Here is a 21,474-nt window from a genome sequence, read left to right on the forward strand (position 1 = left end):
ATTAACCAATAAATCAATTATCAATCAATAAAAAAAATCACTACATGATGGCCTCACTGGAAAATCAGCCAACAATAACCAGTGGGCAAAATTAATTAAATAACACATGGTCAAAAACACAACGCAGGGAATATGCAATCATAATAGTCTACCCGAATGTCATATTGTTTATTTTCAATACCATATGAATCATAAAAGTACATATCATACAGAATATTTCATTCATAAATATGCATAATGCAATTCAAGAAATATACTCTCAATATATAAGTGTGACCAAGCTTTCAAGGCATATCCATCATGAACACATATAAATCATCAAAAGCAGGGAATACAGAAAATATTGCATACAAATTCAACCTAGATTGAAACTGCAGCAAAAACATAGTTCAAAATCTACATACGTTCATTCTATTTTAATCATTGACATATTAGGAAAAGTAACTAATTTGCATTTCATCAACTAAATTTGAGAGTACTGTCCATATTCAAGGACTTTGACCGAAATTTATCTAAAGAAGACTTTGAATGACCTGTCAGAACTTGTTAGGGATATTAAAATTCATGTTCATCATGAAGATATATATTTATTATAGTAAAGACCAATTTGGCAATGTGCCAAAAAATGAAGGCATTTTGATTATTATCAGATTAGCTCAAGACAAGCTAACATTCTAGCTTTATATAACTTTCAACAGAAGTATATATCAACATGTATTGTTTCTTTTTTAAGACGATGTTGATTCCAGAATGTTCAATAAGTAGTGTCACAAGATGTAGGTTTACAATAATTTCTCCTGGTTTGAGAAATACAGGATTCAAATTACTTTTAGCAGAATTTGTTTGTGTTTCCAAATCTATGTTCTCATGTAACATACAGGTATATTCTTTCATGATTAGATTAAGCATTCAAATATACTTCTTGATATTAGGAAACATCTCAATAAAGTCAGTAGACTTGTTCAGTTTAGAATACCAATAACAAAGTAATTTGTCTGTAAAGCAGAATATTCCCTCTGCTCTCTCATTAACTCATAAAAATAGGGTAGTAATCAAAAGTACACATGTTATGTCTCCATTAGTGCTCCATTGTATAATCACTTACTTCACTTAATTTTTTTATAGATTTCTTTTGTTTTGATACCAGGTCACCACTATTTCACCACAACATGAAAACAAAGGTAGTAGACTTGTCTGTGTCCTTCGATTGCCCAGTTTGAATGATGAAATCTTTGTTGATGATGACATCATTCATAATTATACATTTACCATAACAAGAGCTAAATTTAGGCCAGTTTAATAGTATTTATGGAACTTGTTCAAACAGGCTGTCACCTGTACTGTCACTTTCTTGTCCACAAATTTGGCAATGTGCCAATATTTCACAAGGTTTGTTTTTACTTTTCCATTCTTAACCATTACAATAACAGAACACGAAAAACAATGATAAATCAAATATGCAGCATGTTATGTCTTGTTTAAAGGGGGGGGGGGGTGAACTTATAAGAAGTACACATCTAAAAATAGTCTTAGGCAACAAATCAAAACAATGAAAATTCAAAAACAGACAGATCACAACTTGATTCGTCATGAAAGTGAGTTAACAAGGTCATGTACAAGTTCATTTCCTCTAAATAAAAACCAAAGACTATATTTCATATCAAAAGTTTTTCTGAACAAAGGAAAACAAAATGTTTAGGTATACCTCAGTGATAGACTGTAATTACAGTGGCCGAATAATGAAATTAAAATGGAATTTTTAATGCGTAGGACCAACTCTCACCTATCATTAAGCAATCCCACTCTGACCTATCCTGTATCTTCTAGATTCTATTTTTTTTTTGGAATGTATCCAAATAATTCTATTAGCGTGATAAAGCTGCTCATCGCATTATTGCACCAGTAACTCCACGATGGAGAAATGCATATCCAACACTTGGACAAAACTAACAAAACGTTTAAAAAACAAGAAAAAAAGAAGACTGCACGTTTCAGAGGATTAATGTTTTGTCCCAGTGTGAACATTTCTAAAGCTTTAACATTGTGTATGATAAGAAATATAATAATCATTTTCTGATTAAATACGCTTTGTTCACTTGCAATGATATGCTTTGTAGATGACTGTAAGAAACGTGTCAAATGTAGGATTTTATTAGAGCTATGTTTTATCCATTTGACTGATGTGCATTTTTATCTTTCAATTTCTGAAACTTTGTAGAACTGAAGTTTATAGATACAAATTTTGAAAGTGGACAAAAAAAAATGTTACCCTTGAAGATATAGCATGTTAAGAACATAACACTGATATAGATTATTAGACTACTTTTAATTAGGTCCATATTTCTTTTAAATAAAAACACACCCTATGAGCATGAAAAGTAGAACTGCTTAACAGTAGTAGTATTGCCATTCTTGATGATGATGATTCTGAGCATTTATATGCAATCATATTTCTGTTCAAAGTACATTCAAATGCACAGGCTCCTCCATTGAACTTGCTATTTTCACATTTGCAGAAATATGTCACTTTTGTTCTTCAAACTGTTATACATAATGGGAAACAAAACCATCCAATGATACCTACCGGCCCTACCCTGAATCAATAAATAGATAGCAAGTAAACAAATGAGAATTTCACTGCGTTTGCCCTTTGCCCTAGTATGAATACTCCTATTGGTATAACATTGGTCCAGTTTACACTCAATGTGAAAATGCGGCAATTACATGACATACCTATTTAGCACTTTGTAAAATCTCACATTTTAGATTTATGAACCCAGTGCACCATTTCCTCTCCTTCTGTATTCTGTTCTGTAAAGCACATAGAGACATGTAATTATGCCTATGTGTCTAACATGCGCTATACAAAAAGGTTTAGTTATTATTATTATCTTTCCTGGATCGAACTTTCATAACAAGAGAATAGTGAAACCTTTAACCCACTACATGTCCCATGAGTGCCATAATGTGAACACTCCTACGGACATAGCACCACCCTACTTCACACTTTAAGAGAAAATGAAACCATCAAACAATACCCTGGACTTAAATGCCATCACAATATACTGGTGAAACCTACATGTAAAAACCAATGAACATCTTCATTGAATCATTGCTTTGCCTTAGTCTGAACACTACTATTAGCATAGCACTGCCCTACTTCACACTCCAAGAGGAAATGAAACCGTCAAATGACGACTACCCTGGATCAATACACCATCACAACAGATTAGTGAAGCCTTTAAGCCGATGTGGTCACTGGCAAACCAAGAACAATACGATTGCACTGTCACGGCCTTGATTTCAACAAGGTACACACAAATAGAATTTCTACATTGTTTTATTAAAGCCCTTCTAAAGTGCTGGGAGCCCCACAAATTTGATGACAAAATTTCACTTAAATTGTATCATAATGTGAAAGAGGATATCATTTAAGACACATTCCTGCAAAGATTTTCAAAACAAATTTGTTTGAAGTCAAATATGAATGAAAGAATACAAAATTTAAGTTTTCTGCATATAACAGATAATCCAAATTATGTATTCTTTTATCAATATTTGTCTTCAAACACATTTTTGAGGGAGAAATCTTTGCAGAAGTGTGTCTTAAATGACATCCTCTTTGTAAGACAGTAACTTGAAATGTAACAAATCTCTGTCACTTTTTAGTTTCACATTTACAAAATAATGAATAAATACAAAATTGATTTTGGGGTGTATTTCCAATTGAAGAGATTAGAAATACATCAGCTACATAAAAAAAGGAATACATGTAAGTTACAAAGCAATTTATAATACTTGCAATATTGCACTTTGAGTTATATAACAGACATGTATATTTCTCCCAAGTCCGCACCATTGTGACTTAAGCTCACGCATGCCAGCTATTCTCTACTCCTGACGACGGATAGTCGGAGTTTGTTCACCTACTACACCATAAACCACAATATGTTTTCTTGTGTAAATAAATGGCTAGAGGGAATGACCAAAACAAAATAGCTCTGAATGACAAAAGAGCTATGCATACTCATTTATCTGTGTGTTATGATACAGATGTGAAGGCGTAATGCTAAGTATTTAAGGATACCGGTACAATTAATTAATCATTGTTTAAAGGCTGTCTGTACTAGTTCAGCCAGAAGGGACCAGACCACCCAGCAAGGTCACTGACAGGTGGCTATCTCATCAACTAAGCTCTCAATTAACATAAGAAAAAGAGGATCACGGGGGACCAACAGGCACAGATTGGGGAAGTTTTCTATATAGAGGGAGCAAGTAGCTACAAGTAGTACAGTGGGGCTTTAAAACTCTGGTCCAGGCGTTATACCTCTCTCTTCATCAGATATCATGGATGGATAGACTGAGCCTGAGTTGAGTATCAGACCATGGGTGATCCGATAGAGAGTTGGATAGGACGGGTCTTCGTAGTCAATACCTGATAACAGCTCCAATATTGCATCACCTGCAACCTACAATGAGAGAGAGAGAGAGAGAGAGAGAGAGAAAGAGAGAGATATGAAGAGAGGGAGATATGAAGAGAGAGAGAGATATGAAGAGAGAGAGAGAGAGAGAGATGAAGAGAGAGAGAGAGAGAGAGAGAGAGAGAAAGAGACAGACAGACAGAGAGACAGACAGATGGATATAGAAGGCCATGAGAGAGGGAGAGAGAGAGAGGGGGGGGGGGGGGGAGAGAAAGAGATAAAAGAGGGATGGATAGAAAAAGTTGGGTCAGAAGAGAAAATGAAGAAAGAGAGAAACGTAGAGAGTGAGGCAGAAGAGATAGAGCGAAAAAGAGAGGGAGAGAAATAGAGAGAGAGAGAGAGAGAGAGAGAATAAGAGAAAGAAAAAGCAGGAATGCATTGTTAAGATCCTTTGATATACATTTTATTCATAGAAATATACATTGTATCAATTATCATAGTACTACAGTTTACGATTGATACTGATTCTACCACTATACACTAAATTGGAGTTAAGCGATGTTTCATGATATAACAAAATTCATCTTAATTCTAATTTAGGCAGAATAAATAATAACACGACTTGATTTTCGACTGCCACAACCATAATAATATTTCTTGCCCTGTGTTGCATTTATACACACATCAGGTGACACAACAGGAACCTATCTTTGTTTCACTTCATGGAAACCACAGACTGTACTCTGTCTGACCAGAATCAAAAGGTTTGCTAAGGATACATGTGATCCATTAATGAAGGATCATTTTACATCTAAATGTCTAGGATTAAAAGATTTTCATATTGTAATGGTAAATATGGATAACCGAGATAATCAGAAGTAGCGTCGTCGGTTTGAGGTTTACCTGGCATACAAATTTAAAAGCTCATACCAAGGTTATTCTTCAAAAACAGAAGAAATTTAACTAAATCAGCTATTTTATAGGATATCTCTGGACTTCAATTCATTCCTGAATACAGACTGGTGGCAAGTTTCTACACAGATTTCTCTCTTTTTGGCATGTTGTGTAGGGCGTCATTCAAGTTTCTAATAAAGTGGTTTATATTGTAATCATACCAAACTATAAAAGAAGCGAGTATTAATCAACAACAAAAAATAGACCTAGACAAAAATGGAGGCAGTGTAGAGGAGCTTACCTCCTGGATAATCTTTTCTTGTTGTATATGCTGAATCCTGTACACTAGTTGATTCCATTCCAATAACTCTGCTCTAGAGGAGTACTGTAAGATGTTACCATCGGGAATAGAAAGCAACTCATCTGAGATACAAGAACAGAAGAACAAAAGTTATTCATTCAATCATCTAATCATATATTATTTTCTTCTTACTACGCCCTCATCTTAAAAACAGTTGTACAGTAACTGATTCAAACCTACTGCATCTTGCTATCAATTGAAACTCTCTATAAGACAGGGCCCAGAAGTGGTGAATTTTTTGAAAATATGATTTATGTGCAATAATAATGAAGCCTAAATTTCTTACAATGTAACTTTTTAACTTACATGTGTATAATTGGAAAACCACATTTTGTCTTTATCACAGAGAGACAACAAGTGACAGCAATTAAGAAATGCATAATATAGTATAATCTATTGCATAAAGCTTGAAAAGATTATGTTGATTAAAGAAAATTCATTCTATAGAGGTGTGAACTTTTAGAAAAAATATAAAAAACGTCTTGCCAAATTGTATTATTAAAATGACTACCATATGAAAATATTACCTTCAAAGTTGTTCACTTGATGCCATAGAAATGGAGAGCTGTTCATTGTCTTGTGACTGCTCCTTGACACTGTGACATCTGTTCCATCCTTCAGACCTACAGAGGAGGCGATACAGGATCAATTTACCGTTGCATAAGACAGCAATACATGAAGATTAAAAATAGCCTCATAAAAAATGCAAAGTAGTTTACTGTTCCCATCCAAACTTGAGGACTCTCAGCTTATTTTTTATTGTCCGTTCCGAAAAATACAAACGTTAACATATCTGTAAGATTACATAATGCTTCATTTCATAAACATCATAGCTAAAGGGCATGGCAAAATTAGGCTTACAAGTTTATTCTTGAAATGGACAAAGTTCTGATCAACACACATGACATTAGAAACAAAATTCTGTACAAAATTAACTTGAGGACTTCTTAGTATGACGCCCACTAGATGGCGCTAGAGCTCTAGTTGAAGCAAGGTACATTGTATGACAAGTTTACAGGCTGTTTCAGGCGATTCAGATGATAAAACAGTTGGTTTATTACCGTTTGGTATACAACCAGTTTGTCTACTATCCACATGGTTTAAAGGTAAAGACCAGTTATGGTCATGCGATTGCATTGTGAAAGAAACGTTGTGGAATCGATCAGAAAAGGTTGATCATCTAGCATCTAGCATCTGCAAGGTTCTGGAATCATCAAAATGATAATAATTTGGCCCATTCTTCGTAAAGTTACAAGCACTATACACAGAAAGATGTATATGGACTACCCTATATCTCTCACAGACCATGAGAGAAACAAATTTACCAAATATATGAATTAGTAGGCGGTTTCCCGGCAATTTTTTTATCATCATGTATTAGTCAAAACATATTCTTTCACATGATTGGTAATGATAGCTTCCATTTCATTTTTTGAAATTGGGGCGTTTCCAATACTGGTCTTTACCTTTAATAATCATTTAATCATAAGTAATAATAATCATTAAATGATTATTAGACCTTATGGATAGAAGATGAAATTGGCATTAGACACACTGGAAATTAGATTAACTGGTTATTAGACTACATGAATAATAGACGAAATGGTTCATAGACTAATTGTACATTAGACCAAATGGAAATTTGACCGAATGGCAATTAGCCTAAATGGTTATTAGACCAAATGATAAGAGGCCGAAATGATTATAAGACAATGTGGATAGTAGACGAAATGGATGTAGACCAAAATGCAATTCACCAAACAGTTCACTGAGGGGTTTAAGCCTGCAAAGCTGGGGTACTCACCGTCTTTCAGCTCACAGAACTGCTGACTTATCTCAGCTTGTCGCTGTCTGATGACCTCTGATATAGCATGGAGATAGTACACATCCTCCCAAGGAGTCTTACCTGCACAAAATAAATGACAGGTGAATTTCAATTTAAGATATCGGTAAATATCACAAATTATCAAAAAGCAAATTTGTTCAAATATATTTTTTAAAAATTATCATTAAAAACAACAACTATAATTTCCATTAGACTTACTTAGCACCTTTGTGAAACTCGGCATTGATTGGTAATAACATTTCAAGAGTTGAAAAGCAGGCTACACACTGGATCGCTAAAACAGCAATCAGATTCATGTTTGTCAAATTTCAGCTACTGAAACTTTCATTGTTACCCCTTCAGTAACTTGTTTACACATTTCTTATATAAAGTCTTGAATGTGGATGTTGTTAGAGCGTTACTCAATCCAAACAGAATATTTAAAAAACAAACTATTTGTGATTGATTCAGCTCTCTTGAATAACTTGGCCAAGATTGTTCACCGAGTCTGAGTGCCAAGGGTAGTCCCTAGTGCCAAGGTAGCCTGGGATCCTTTCCTACATATGCTTACCATGTATTGCATGGAGTTGTTTTCTCAAATCCCTAGTGAGTTGTATCAGGTGTTGGTACTCTGCTGTAAGCCTCTGCAGCTCAGCATCAAGATGTAAGCTGTATGAAGGCTAAGGTATCTAGGGTTGAGGAAAGCTACACAAATCTAGCCCGAAGCCAGGATGAGGAAAGATCATACAAATAAAGCCTGGAGGAGGAGGAGGAAGGGCATTGAAGCCTGTCTGTACTAGTTTGGCCAGGGGGATTAGACCTCCCTGCAAGGTCACTGACAGGTGGTTATCTCATCAAATAAGCTCTCAATTAACATAAGAAAAAGGGGATCATGGGGGATCAACAGGCACCGATTAGGCATTGTTTGCTATATAGAGGGCGTAAGTATCTATAAGTAGTGCAGTGGGACTTTAAACTTTGATACAAGTTAATGCCCTTCTGGCTCTAAGCAGATGATATATCTGATTTAGTTTAAATCATTACATTTTCAAATATTCCATTAGATATATCTGATTGTAAGAATACATATGTTCATTTGGATTGGCTACACAACCGGAGGTTTTGCAGTTTCATACCCTATTTAATGGTCTAGGTTTATTGTGATTTAGGTGTAACCAACAGCATTGGCTCATTGACTTATTGACATAGGTTATATATGGGGTTTCTCAGTTCCAAGACCACTGCTTTGATTAAAGAGCTTCATGTTGTTTGCCCTGTCTCTATAAGCGAGGTTGTAATTACGATTTGCGCATTGGCAGATAAAGGTCATTCGTACCTAAATTGTAAAACCATTGAGACGAATACTCGGATCGTGCTCATGAAAGTTATGTAATCATTATTCATTTATACACCAACAGTATATTTATCTGATACACAGGTGGAAGTATTCTTCTCAAGAGGCAAACAAAACTCATGAAGCACCTCCATCACTTCGGCAGTGATTATTCTAAAATACACACGTGGGAAGTATCCATCATGTCAAAGATCTGTGGATATTTTGGGGTCATGCGTTCCAGAGCTATTTACGAACTCGCTTATTGGAGTTGGGGCCCCAAAAAAGAATAAGAATTGTTAAGAATAATCAAAATAATAATAACAATAATATCAGATATTTGTATGCAGGGTGCGCTGAAAGTATCCCAGCTTCAGCTCATTTTTTTTTACCAGGTACTAATACACCTGAGTGATAATGTCTTGCTAAAGGACAATAGGCTTGGACCCATGACCTTCATATCTTGAGTCAAATGTTTAAACCACCTGACTATACAACACCTCACCAATCTTATCTCATCTCGTTTATTTATTTTCAAATTTCTCATGTTACATAAATACATTTCAAAATAAAGTTGTTTTTTGTGTAATAAAATAACAATCAATAATACATAATAAATAACATAAAGATAAGTGGTCAATATAATGCACTGATTTAACTGAGAGAAATATGATGGGACCTACATGTACATGAAAGCAAGCTTGTAAAGCTGAACATATCTGCATTACAGATATAAAGGATACATTGTCGCCAAAGAGATCCAGGAAATGTTCAGAATGACTGGAGCCATCACCGTGTATCAGGGATGTCAGTTTGTCTCTGAGCTTGGCATCGGTCTGGTAGTGCTTCTTTAACTTTGATGGAACTGTAAGACTTGATCTGTGAAAATATGGAGAATAATTGATCGCATGAAAGCATTGTTAAATTTTTATTTGGTCAGGCGTCATACAGTTGCAACATCAAATCGATTACACTTCCATTATCCAAATCAATCGCAAGTCCTCCAAATAATCCCCAGTTTGCAGTCTCCTGTCTCTTATGTACATAGTTGCGTTTAATCGCAACTCTTTTTAAGACTGGCCCAGATAGCAAAATAATATTTTATTAACCCTGCTACTTGTGAGTTTATAGAATCTATGATAACTTTGTTTCATAATGTAATATGTTAAGCACTCACCCATCTCTCCTCAGCATAAAAGGGATCTTCTCTCTGTGTGGTGTAAGATCAGCTTCTGTGGAAGGTGATGTCTTTGTTTCATGGTGAGTATCACCCGATCTTGTTTCAAGTGCTTTAGACACCTCCAACTGAGCCACTGACTGAGTTACTCTGTCAACTGTATCAGTACTTCTTTGAGTTCTACTTGGTTGTTCAATCTTTACATTACTTTTTCCTGATGGAACACGAGCCACTTCATTAGATGTCCTATTCGCTGATGATGGCCGCTTTGTTTGTCCTTGTGACGAGCTCTGCCTTACACTGGGGCCATTTCCACTACCTTGAATATTTATCTTCCTTGAATTGTCTTTAGCTAATGTCTTTGCTTTAGCTGATTGCATGTACTTGCTTTGAGCGTTTCCAAATCGAGATACTGGTTTTGAGATGTGTCTTCCAATTTCTGCGGAGGATGTCCCGAGTTGTGAATTTTTCCTTGATGCCTGTCCGTGGACACCTGATGTACCTGAAGCTGTTCTCTTTGACTTAGGTTGCTTGGAAAGTTTAGTCGTTCCTGACGTTGGACGAGTCAGCTTTGAAGTTTGCTCCTTTCTTGTAAGTGGATCTTTCTTCAGAAGCCTATCAAGATCTCTTGCGGATATGACTGCAACATCGGTTGCACCCCCTCCAGAGTTGTTGGTGTTCTGGTTGGTAAGTTCACCCTGGCTCTCTTGATTATTCTGCTGATCTGGTGCAGTAGAGGGTTCAGCAACCTCGGTAGACTTGGGTGGTTCAGTATGGTTAGGAGCACTTACAGCTATTGGTGAGTTTTTGTCCTGGTTACTGCTGCTGGTTTGTTTGCTTTTCACCTTCGAGGAAAAAAGGAAATTAAATACAAATATGAACTAGTGTTCCACTATAAAGCAAAACTTTACCAGGAAAATACAATAAGCTTCATTTGATGAGAAATAGTAAAGATTGTTATCTGTAGGGTTTTATTAAATAATTATTGGTGATTTGCCTAACATGATGTATATTTGTAGTATAAAGCAACGGACCTAGTCAACAACTTAGTCAACAGGGATGTGTACTTTCATTTGAATTAATCATGTAGCCCAGATACTACTTAGCTGTAATGAAATTAGTAATGAGCAGATCACTATTTAATGTCTAAACACCCATAAATACACACAAACAACATACACACACTTTGCATTTTACAATCAATAAATTTCAATGCTTACAAAGCAAAGTTAACATTTCCACAGTAACTCCTTCCCCTTTCATTTTCAAAAGTTTGCAAAATTTGCTGAATGGAAAGAATCAAATTTCAGAAAGCACTGGAATCGTCATGTCGACAATTGCTGATAATTCATTGACATACAAGAACTTCCCACACTGACCTTGCTTTGGAACTGCCTAAGTTTCTGGGCCTGGGCCAGCACGCCGTCTACCTCAGCCAGCATTGATTGCTCTTCTACAGAGAACACGTTACCATCGGTCAAATGCTCAGGAGCACTGGCTGAACCTCTACTGCCCTCTTCTTGAGTTCCTGCGAGGCTGGAAGAAGCAGGGGAAGTCTTACCAAGCCAGGGTTTGTTGAGGAGCTGGTTGATGTCACGACATGTAGACTCATTCTGCAGCCTAACTTCATTGATATGCTCCTGGATTTCACTCAAGTACTCCAGTGCCTGGGTGATATTTACACAAAATATGATATCAACTTTGGTCAAGAATTTTTCATAACACAAAGGGCAATTATTATTGAAAGCATGGCATGTACATGTACAGTATTAAATGACAAATTATTTATGTTTAACGATTGATATTTTGAAAAATATATTTAATCTAAAAATTCAGAAGCCAAATTTCATTGATACCATTCAGGATTTAACTGAAGTATTCCAGTGCTTGGGTAGATATATCTATTTTGTTTAAGATTTTTTCCTTTAAATTTGTTAATATTATTGAAAACATGGCGTACAGTAATGACTAATTATTTTCTCAAAACAAGGGTACTCCTGAAATAGTAGATATGCAGAACATCTGTTAAGAAATAACAATGCTTAGATGTACATGTAGATCAAATTGTAAAATAATCATAATAATACATCTGCAACCACTAAAATGTAAATAGGAAGACTTACCTGGCTTGAGTTGGATTTTTTGTTAAATTACTACCAGATGATCAACAGTTTTCATATCAAAGTTTTGTGCTCATTTTAAAGACATAACATTTTCCCAAAAGGTCTGATTTTTTTTCCTTGTCTAGCCGTTACTCTAGCAGAGATAATGACATTGGCCATCTAAATCAACTTTGACTTACCTATAATTTTCATGGAAATATCTTAATGTTGATTTATCCTCACTTTAAATATATCATCTATAAACTCACTTCAATAAAACATTTGATGAGAGCTTACATAATAGACTACATCATGGCATTTTGTTTTCATATGTTATTTATTATTTTTTATTATTTCTGAGGTTTCTTCTTCTTCTTCTTTTGAATTTCCTTCTCCTACTTCTTTTGAATTTCCTTCTCCTACTTATCAGTGCATCTTCGTACTTTGTCCAGTTATAAGGACAGTGCTGTGGAAAACTTCTCAATTATGAATCATGACTCTGAGATCAAGATTCAACTCGAGTGACTTCTTGACTTTTTTAAAGCAAAATAACATAGGGTCTAGGTCTAGGAGTAGGAATTAGGATCTAGACACTTAGAACTTTAGCTTACATTTAGCGCAATAGCGCATGCACAAATCGTTCATCCGATCTTGGCAAATTGCACCCTCATTTTACTAAATTGGTGCCGACAAGGTCCCTTCTTATTGGCTATCGCTAGGTTCCATTCACTCAATGCTATAAGATATTTGTGCGACGAGCAAGCTTGCGATTTCCTTTTTTTTTCATTACCAAAATTATGATATTTTAGTCAAACCCTCTAGATTTGTTATGATATTTTCACTTAAGTATTTACTTAAATTTAAGTCTCACTTAAGTATTTTTTAAGTTTGAACAATCCTCATTTTCATATTTAAGGTACAAACTGGAAATTTATTCTTCGATGTTTGTTGATTTTTCTATTTTATGTGTGTACAATGCTGTGTGTGCGTCAGTTGTGTCTGAAGTGCGTCACCAGTTTAAAGCATGACATGTCAACATTTCTGTGGTGTGACGTAATATTACGTATTGACTTTGCCATTGAATGTTGTTGTTGTGATTAATGGCATTTCCATAGTCATTCGATGATTTCCGCCAGGCAATGTGAGAGGGCGTAGTTACTGGTCCTCTCTTAGTACTTTTGCTGTTGGATCGACGATAGCCTAGTGGCGTTGTGTTTGTGCAATTAATGTCAGTAAATTATTAGTAGTGTAGCATAACTAGTCCAGTATTTTAGTAAGATGTAGAGGGCGTTACAGTTAATTGTGAAATATATATATGTGTACATCGTGAGATGTCAGTGAGTCAGCGTCGAGCTGTCGTTGCGACAGGTTCGTCACAAGGAATGAGTAAAGTTACTTGAACTGCAGATACTGTGCAAGTGTTGTTTCTTTAGTCCTGTCAGACATTCAGTGATTGCGGGAGTAAGTGAATGAGAGCTACTCCACGTTATTTCTTACACGATATACTTTTGTGAGAGCCCACTGAAAAATAGTTGATGAATGATTGTCGAGAGCGTGGACCGGGTTTTGAGAGGTGGCAAGGCAGAACGCTACCCCAGCAGAGCCCGGTTACGCAATTACGCCACAGTAGTTATTTTCTGTATTGTTATGCAGCTTGTTATTTTTAAAGAATTCATTAGGAAGGAAAGGCTGAAGTGGTTGAATATTAGTTGCGATTAGTTCATTACGTTAGGATGTAAGTTTAAAGCCTCTCTCCGTATAATGAACTTGAGCTGCGATAAGTTAAGTAGGCCATCTTTCACTTAAATTCGAAGCCACTTGAGCAGATCGGCCAACTATTCTAGAGAGTAGAGCCAGAGCTAGACCGAATTTTCCGTCTCTTTCGTTCGTTAGCCTCTTATTGGGGTAGGGTCGGCCGGCTCTCTCTTTAGAGACGGAAGCCGTCTATACACATGTCCTTGCTAACGCCACGACCAGTTCTGGTCGTAGCGTTTTGCCCCCAAAATCCCCCAAAATGTCATTTTACCTCATGCATTGATTATTTAAAATTAGGAGAAGGTTTTACTACCTCGGTTCCACTTACCAACTTGACTGTATAATCCGTTTAATGGTCCCTTTTAAGGAAATTACGGGTCTAAATTGACAGCCGTGTTGAAAATCTTGCAAGGTGTGTTAAACTCTCGCTGCCGGAGTCATCTAAATCAATCTCATCCCTTCTAGTCTACGCCGAAGGCAAAATTATTATGAAGGAAAAACTGTGATAACGCCATTACGAACGTGTAGATGGCGCACAGTTTTTCCTTCATAATCATTTTGCCTTCGGCGTAGACTAGAAGGGATGAGATTGATTTAGATGACTCCGGCAGCGAGAGTTTAACACACCTTGCAAGATTTTCAACACGGCTGTCAATTTAGACCCGTAATTTCCTTAAAAGGGACCATTAAACGGATTATACAGTCAAGTTGGTAAGTGGAACCGAGGTAGTAAAACCTTCTCCTAATTTTAAATAATCAATGCATGAGGTAAAATGACATTTTGGGGGATTTTGGGGGCAAAACGCTACGACCAGAACTGGTCGTGGCGTTAGCAAGGACATGTGTATAGACGGCTTCCGTCTCTAAAGAGAGAGCCGGCCGACCCTACCCCAATAAGAGGCTAACGAACGAAAGAGACGGAAAATTCGGTCTAGAAGGATCTAAGCCAGAGCCAGCCCCGCAGAGGGCATAATTTTCGCCCAGCGCCCATTCGTATAGAATTCACCTTTTATTTCATTATAAATCCATGCAAATAACTCCATAATTGTTACGAATGTGAGGAATCAAGGATTAGAGCAGTTCCCGAAAATTTCAAAATGTGAAACTGAAAGTTGGCGTTATTTTGAAAGACCATGAGAACAGGAAAAAGATAACATAAATATCAGCATATGGGACAATGCATTAAATTGTTTGACCAAGTCTAACTTTTATTCGTCTGCGTTTCACATTAATCATATTATGAATTCAAAATACATTACCTTTGGCAGAGAAAATTGTGAGGATTCCATTCAATCGATATGTGACTCCTGCCAAATTTTGAAAATTTACGTAGCTTTAGAATAACAAACGTATATTTTTCTTCTTCTACACCTGTAGAAGCTTAAAGCTTATGGTATCTTAGAGTTTAAAATAAAGTGAAAAAGGAGGGACGTATTGAAATTGAAGTTGAATGTTACAGTTTCCACCACAAAATGCAATATGTAAACTATAAGCTCATTTGAAATATCAAAATAATATCGTAATAATAATATTTATTATTTATGTATTCATTATTATTATTATTATTATTATTTTTATTTTTTTAACATTATTATTATCCATTTTATTTTTATTTTTTATTTTATTTTATTTCATTTATTTATTTTTTTATTTTTTAAAAAATTATTTTGTTTGGGGGGAGGGACGCCTCTTCGGCTGTTCTTCCTGAGAGCCGGAGCCCTGCAATTATGATTACCCCCGCGAACACCAGCTAGGTACCCATCATAGAGATATATATACTACTAAAAGTATATATCTCTATGGTACCCATTTACACCTGGGTGGAGAGTGGCACATGTGGATTAATGTCTTGCCAAGTTAGTGGCGAGTAGAGATTCGAACCATCAACCCTTGTGATTGCATGAGAGTCAAGTGAAGGAACCACTACACCACTACACATCTACACATCTACGTACTGCTATAATAAGATAAAAAGACTAAGTGATTTCAAATGATCTGGATCCAGGGGTGGGGGGGGGGGGGCATTATTGCCCTTTCTTGAACATAATCCCGACCCCAGTGCCAAAGATCTTTAGAATCCACTCTCACATTCTCTAATCTTCACTACCTCGTGTTTTACACTTTCAACCCTCTCACAACGCTGTATAATTCGAAGGAAATTATTTGTTCTCTTCCTTTTGCAAAACTATAACAATTAATATCAGGAATATTTTCGGGATGTACATAATAAACATAAGAATAATTCGAAGAAATTATGGACAGAATTGAATAAGATTTCTGGAGTGACAAAGTCTAAGGACCAGAGCTGTAATATTGAATGTAATGAAATGAACGATTTTTTTATTAATACAGGTAACAATATCTCTAGATCATTTGTTAAAGAAAAACCGAAATGGAATCATCCACATTGTATTTATGAATTTTATTTTCAACCAATTGTTAGTTCCAAGATTCTAAAACATTTAACTAACTTAGCTTCAAATAGCAATTTAGATGTCTTAGACTTTGACACTAAATTACTCAAATTAGCTGCACCATATATTGCTCAATCCCTATGTGCCATCTTTAATGCAAGTCAGGATACGGGAATAGTACCTGATGATTGGAAGATTGCACGTACCACACCGATTTTCAAAGGAAAAGGCTCAAAAAATGAAAAAACAAATTATCGACCAATTTCGGTTGCTAGTCATATTCCCAAAATTATAGAAAAGGAAGTACAATTACAGTTACTTTCCTACCTTCAAAAACATGATATGATTAATGTCGATCAATACGCCTTTCTTCCAAACCATTCAACTGTAACATGCTTACATCGTGTCATAGATGACTTCTACGAAGCCTTAAATACGAAAGAAATGGTCGGTGCATGCTTTCTAGACATCTCTAAATGTTTTGATTGTGTTGATCACGAGCTTCTCCTATTCAAACTTGAAAAATATGGAATAAATGAAAACAGGCTCAAATGGTTCAAAAACTACTTAAGTAATAGGAAGCAAGTGGTATACTCCAAAGGAAAATTATCTGATACAAGAGAGCTTTCTATCGGAGTACCACAGGGCAGTGTCCTGGCCCCCATTTTGTTTCTTATATTCATAAATGATATTTCTGAATGTATAACTGAAGGCGTCTGCAACATATTTGCAGATGATGTTGTAGTCACTGTTGCAGATAGTAAGATAGATGATGTTACAAAGAAATTACAAAAAGATATTAATGCTCTTAATAATTGGTATAAACAAAATCGATTACGCATTAACACAAGTAAAACCAAAACAATGTTAATAAAATTAAGATCCTCTGAAGTATTAAATATATACATAAAAGATGAACTGATCGAACAGGTAAAATCTATTAGATCTTTAGGTATAGTGATTGATGAAAATTTGAAGTGGAATGTATACTTAAGAGACTTATGTAAATCTATTGCCTATAAAATCTATTCTTTAGGAAAGCTGAGTAAATTCGTAATCCCAGAACTATTGAACACCCTTTATAAGTGTGTAATCCAACCCTGTATAGACTATGCAATATCTGTATGGGGGAATTGCCCAGCCAGCTACAAGCTGCCCCTTCAGAGATTACAGAAAAGAGCTGCTAGATATGTAACTGGTATCTTTGACTATGAACTTGCAAGCGGCAACACATTGATAAAAAAACTGTCCTGGCAAACTATTGATCAGCGCCGTGATTATTTTCTGGCTATGCTTATGTTTAAATGTATAAGGGGCATTGCTCCACCTCGTTTATCAAATGAAATAGAAATGTATTTCGACCGCCATGGCCTAAACACAAGAAATGCAAACTCCCTTAATGTAGTATTGCCAAAACCCAACGTAACCTTATTCAAACAATCTTTTAAGTATGCTGGAGCGGTTAATTGGAATAAGCTTCCCAATGATATCCAAAATGCCAATTCAGTAGAGAGTTTTAAATATCAATATAAAAAATATTCCTTTAATGGATAAAATTTGTTCACTGCCGTTTCTCCTCACTACTACAACATTATATGCAACAACCTATAATGATTGCTAACCCAATTACCTAGAAATTTCAAATACCTACATTACGTCCTAAATTTGATATTCATTTTTTTTTATAATTATGCAATATAAACCATATTTACAACTCATTGGGCTTAATCTCGACATAAAATATTTATTAACTGCATTGTTGTATATAATTCTAATGTAAAATGTCATAATCTAAATGTCATATTGCATTATTTTATATTTTGTCTCCTCTTTTCGTTTTCCCTAAGCCTATTTTTTCCCATTTGTGTTGTTTTCGTTTTTTTACCATTTGTATAAAACTGCTATTTTGTTTGTAACTACTCTTAATGTCAGTCTGTATCTGTATTTTCCATCCTTATGCAGGACCATTATGTAAAACAGCCTGCGAGCTGATTAATGTTATCCTGTTAAAAGATGTTTTAATAAATAAATAAATAAATAAATAAATTAATAAGGTCAAGGATGATCTCTGATTTGTTTGAAATTCCTAGTCACAAGTGTATGATATATATATATATAATATTTATATATACCAATATGATTTTAATTTATTAACCACCCCTCTTCTAACAAGGTTACTTTGGGTTTCTACGATTTTTTTTGTAATATTGACTTTTTGATGAAGTGTGTGCTGTTCAATGTAAACAACAGTAGCTTCGCACTTGTCCACATTGTGAATAAGTTTCCTTTACAAACAAAAAAGGTCAAAGACGTCTTCATTCAATACTGTAGAAAAGATGGTCTGCCTGAACGGAATTATAAGGTTAATATTTACTTTCCATTTAACTATAGAAATTTGTCGTATGTACATTCAAAAAAGACAAATTCAATAAAATAATTTTGAGTTGACAGAAAACAAAAACAAAAACAATCAACAATCAACGAAAGACATAGTCATGCATCGAAAATAATATACATTTTATACCTGTCCAATTGAGGTGGAATTATTATAAGTTTGTACAAGTATCAATAATGTATGGTGTTATTATAATTGTTATGTAGTCTAATTATTATTATTATTATTATTATTATCATTATCAGTATTGTAGTTATTACTGTCGTCATTATTATTACCTACATTCAATATCAAGTTTTTTAAAACTTTGAAACACTCATGCATAATGTGGATTAAGATAACAACCTCGTTATTATTTTCATATTTCCTCATTTGATATTCGTATGGAAATAGGTATAAATGAGTTTACAGAGCCCATTTGTCCGACAGCGGCTGAAAGCAGGTTTTTTTATTACCGTATTGAAATAAATAACACAAACAACAAACCTCAACCTGGTTACCGGACCGCATTCGTATACAGTTTTCGTTCAAGGGGTGTGCTGGTTATTCTTTAGGATGGATTTTGCCCTTCAACTATCCTATTTCGACATAGATCCCTAAATTGTTGTCGAAATGCATTTGTTTTCCCATTAACATTAATTTGCAGTGGATATTAAGGTAGGTATAATTAATGAATTGTAATATATATCGTCCTATAAAGGGACTTAACATAACAATATGAATTATTAACACGAAGCATAATTATGGCAATAAATTCATAGTTATATTGATTTTCATGATAAACGCAGTGTGGTACATATGCAAATTATGTAATATCGCATTGAACCGTCGAGGCACACAATCTCACAACTCACAAGCTATGCAAGTGCTACGACGTAATATGATTTCTTAGGGCCTACGATACCAACAATTTGATCACTGGCGTAATGGTGGGGGTGCCAAATAAAACGTAATCATGACTTGTATTCATTTCCATACAAGTGATTTATAAATGTTCGTGATATCACATGATTTTCAATAAAATGCGCGTTTCTCAATTTCTGTTGCAAACTGACAAATTCCCAAATAGCCAGGAAAGCATATGTTTGTTATAGTCCCTAATGGACCTTGTGTAACTGTTTTATGGACAACGATACTTAGTCCCATTATGACATTGTAGGCAAATTATTAAACATGGTGCAGAACACCATCGTGTTTGTCGAACGGCTATTTGGTTCGATCAGGGAGACTCTAATTTAACAGAATTTACAAAAGATTGAAGGATTTGCTGGTTTGTATAATGATTTACTGTATGTTACACTTTGATCGATACAATTGATTGGATATTAACTCAGTGTAAAGTAGAAAGTTGTAACCCATTCAATATTCAGTCGGTCGAATCGTGACACGCTTACCACTTAGTTCATGTCGTCAAGTCAAAATTTCCTTCTAAGGTATGCCCCAGATTGCACATTTTCAAGTCGAAAATGAAAAATCTCGCCCCCCGCTCTCTCGCAAAGATTGCGCCCCCCCCAAAAAAAAGTTTCGCTCATTACGCCACTGAATTTAATACTATGGAAGGTCAAGTTACCCGCTCCACGTACATAATCCTTACTTTCCTTTATTGCTTTTCAATTGACCAGTGCCTTTAACTGACAGGATAATCTGCTAATAGCAAAAATGAGGTGGATATGACAAGAAAGGGATAAAAGAGATTATCCCAGTCCCTTGTTTGTGTTCTCATTCTTCGTGTTGTTCTCAATAGGGTCTCGCAATGACTGACATTACAAAACATTCTTCATCATTTATAGTCAACTGTCACTTCAGAATGAACAATTAACAGTGAACAATATGCCTTTATAATCGGGGCACAAAGAGGCACAAAGAACTATTGAAACGATCAATTAATGGACGTGTCAAGGCCACTGTCATCGTAAAAATGCATTGTGTTGATTAGGCAGAAGAGCAGATTCTGTCATTTAGAGCCTTTAGAGGCCTACGTCACTGATATAATTGTACGTTAGGCTTACAATGGTTTGATTGACTTCTATTTCTGTTCTTTCTTTCTTTATTGTTGTTGCAAGAGTATCAATTTGGGGTTTCAATGAGTATTTATTATTATTATTATCATTAAAATAAATGAGTCTTTCCAAACGCTGATTATTACTAGATGTGATTTAACAGGACATTTTGTTTCTTCTTTTAACGATGTAGAAGAAGTATGTAGAGAAGAAAGAAATGAAATTAAGTTTCGGACATAAAGCCGCGAATAATATTTTTTCTTAGTAATTTTAGCATAAGCGTTTCTTAAATGAATTGGATTTAAATAAATGTTATTGAAGAAAAAAAACTCTACATTAGACAACGAAATTTCGGTATAAAACATACCGACTATAATTTCCAAAAATGGCTGGTTGAATGTAAAATGTATGCCACACTTGTAATATTCATTATGATTGCTGGATTTCGAATGATAATTATTGGGTTCCAAAGGATAATTATCACGTTCAACGCAGCTAGTAACCATAGGAATTTCATCGACAGTTATTTGATTTAAAAGAATTATTATCATATCGAAGAAAATTAATTATTAGTGATCAACTGAAAGCAACGTTTTTTTTTCTTCAAAACATGCATCATGTCACGTAAATGTTGCATGAAATTGTTGAAATGCAGACAGGCATAACCTCGATTCAAGAAAATATTTCTCTTTGAATGATGAGTTTTTATCTTTTGTTGGCAACTGACACAGTGTGAGTTTCAAGTATAAAGTGTGTTCTGTTGTAACTGACTGTCCATCAAAGATGTACGCATTCAC

General features: G+C 35.1%; 1 protein-coding gene across 1 annotated transcript; it reads right to left on the bottom strand.

Moving 5' to 3' along the window:
• Positions 1-4,227: 4,227 nt before the first annotated feature.
• LOC100893706 lies at positions 4,228-15,378 on the bottom strand. The gene is made up of 9 exons (XM_030984202.1): positions 15,128-15,378; positions 11,391-11,678; positions 10,012-10,856; positions 9,578-9,713; positions 8,073-8,181; positions 7,481-7,582; positions 6,204-6,299; positions 5,617-5,738; positions 4,228-4,469 (listed from the first exon to the last, which is right to left on the bottom strand). The coding sequence occupies exons 1-9, from the start codon at positions 15,155-15,157 to the stop codon at positions 4,302-4,304; spliced, it is 1,896 nt and encodes a 631-aa protein (XP_030840062.1). The 5' UTR covers positions 15,158-15,378; the 3' UTR covers positions 4,228-4,301.
• Between the last annotated feature and the right edge of the window lie 6,096 nt (positions 15,379-21,474).

This window comes from Strongylocentrotus purpuratus, unplaced genomic scaffold (assembly GCF_000002235.5).
Source record: "Strongylocentrotus purpuratus isolate Spur 01 unplaced genomic scaffold, Spur_5.0 spur5_scaffold_14, whole genome shotgun sequence".
Lineage (NCBI taxonomy): Eukaryota > Metazoa > Echinodermata > Echinoidea > Camarodonta > Strongylocentrotidae > Strongylocentrotus > Strongylocentrotus purpuratus.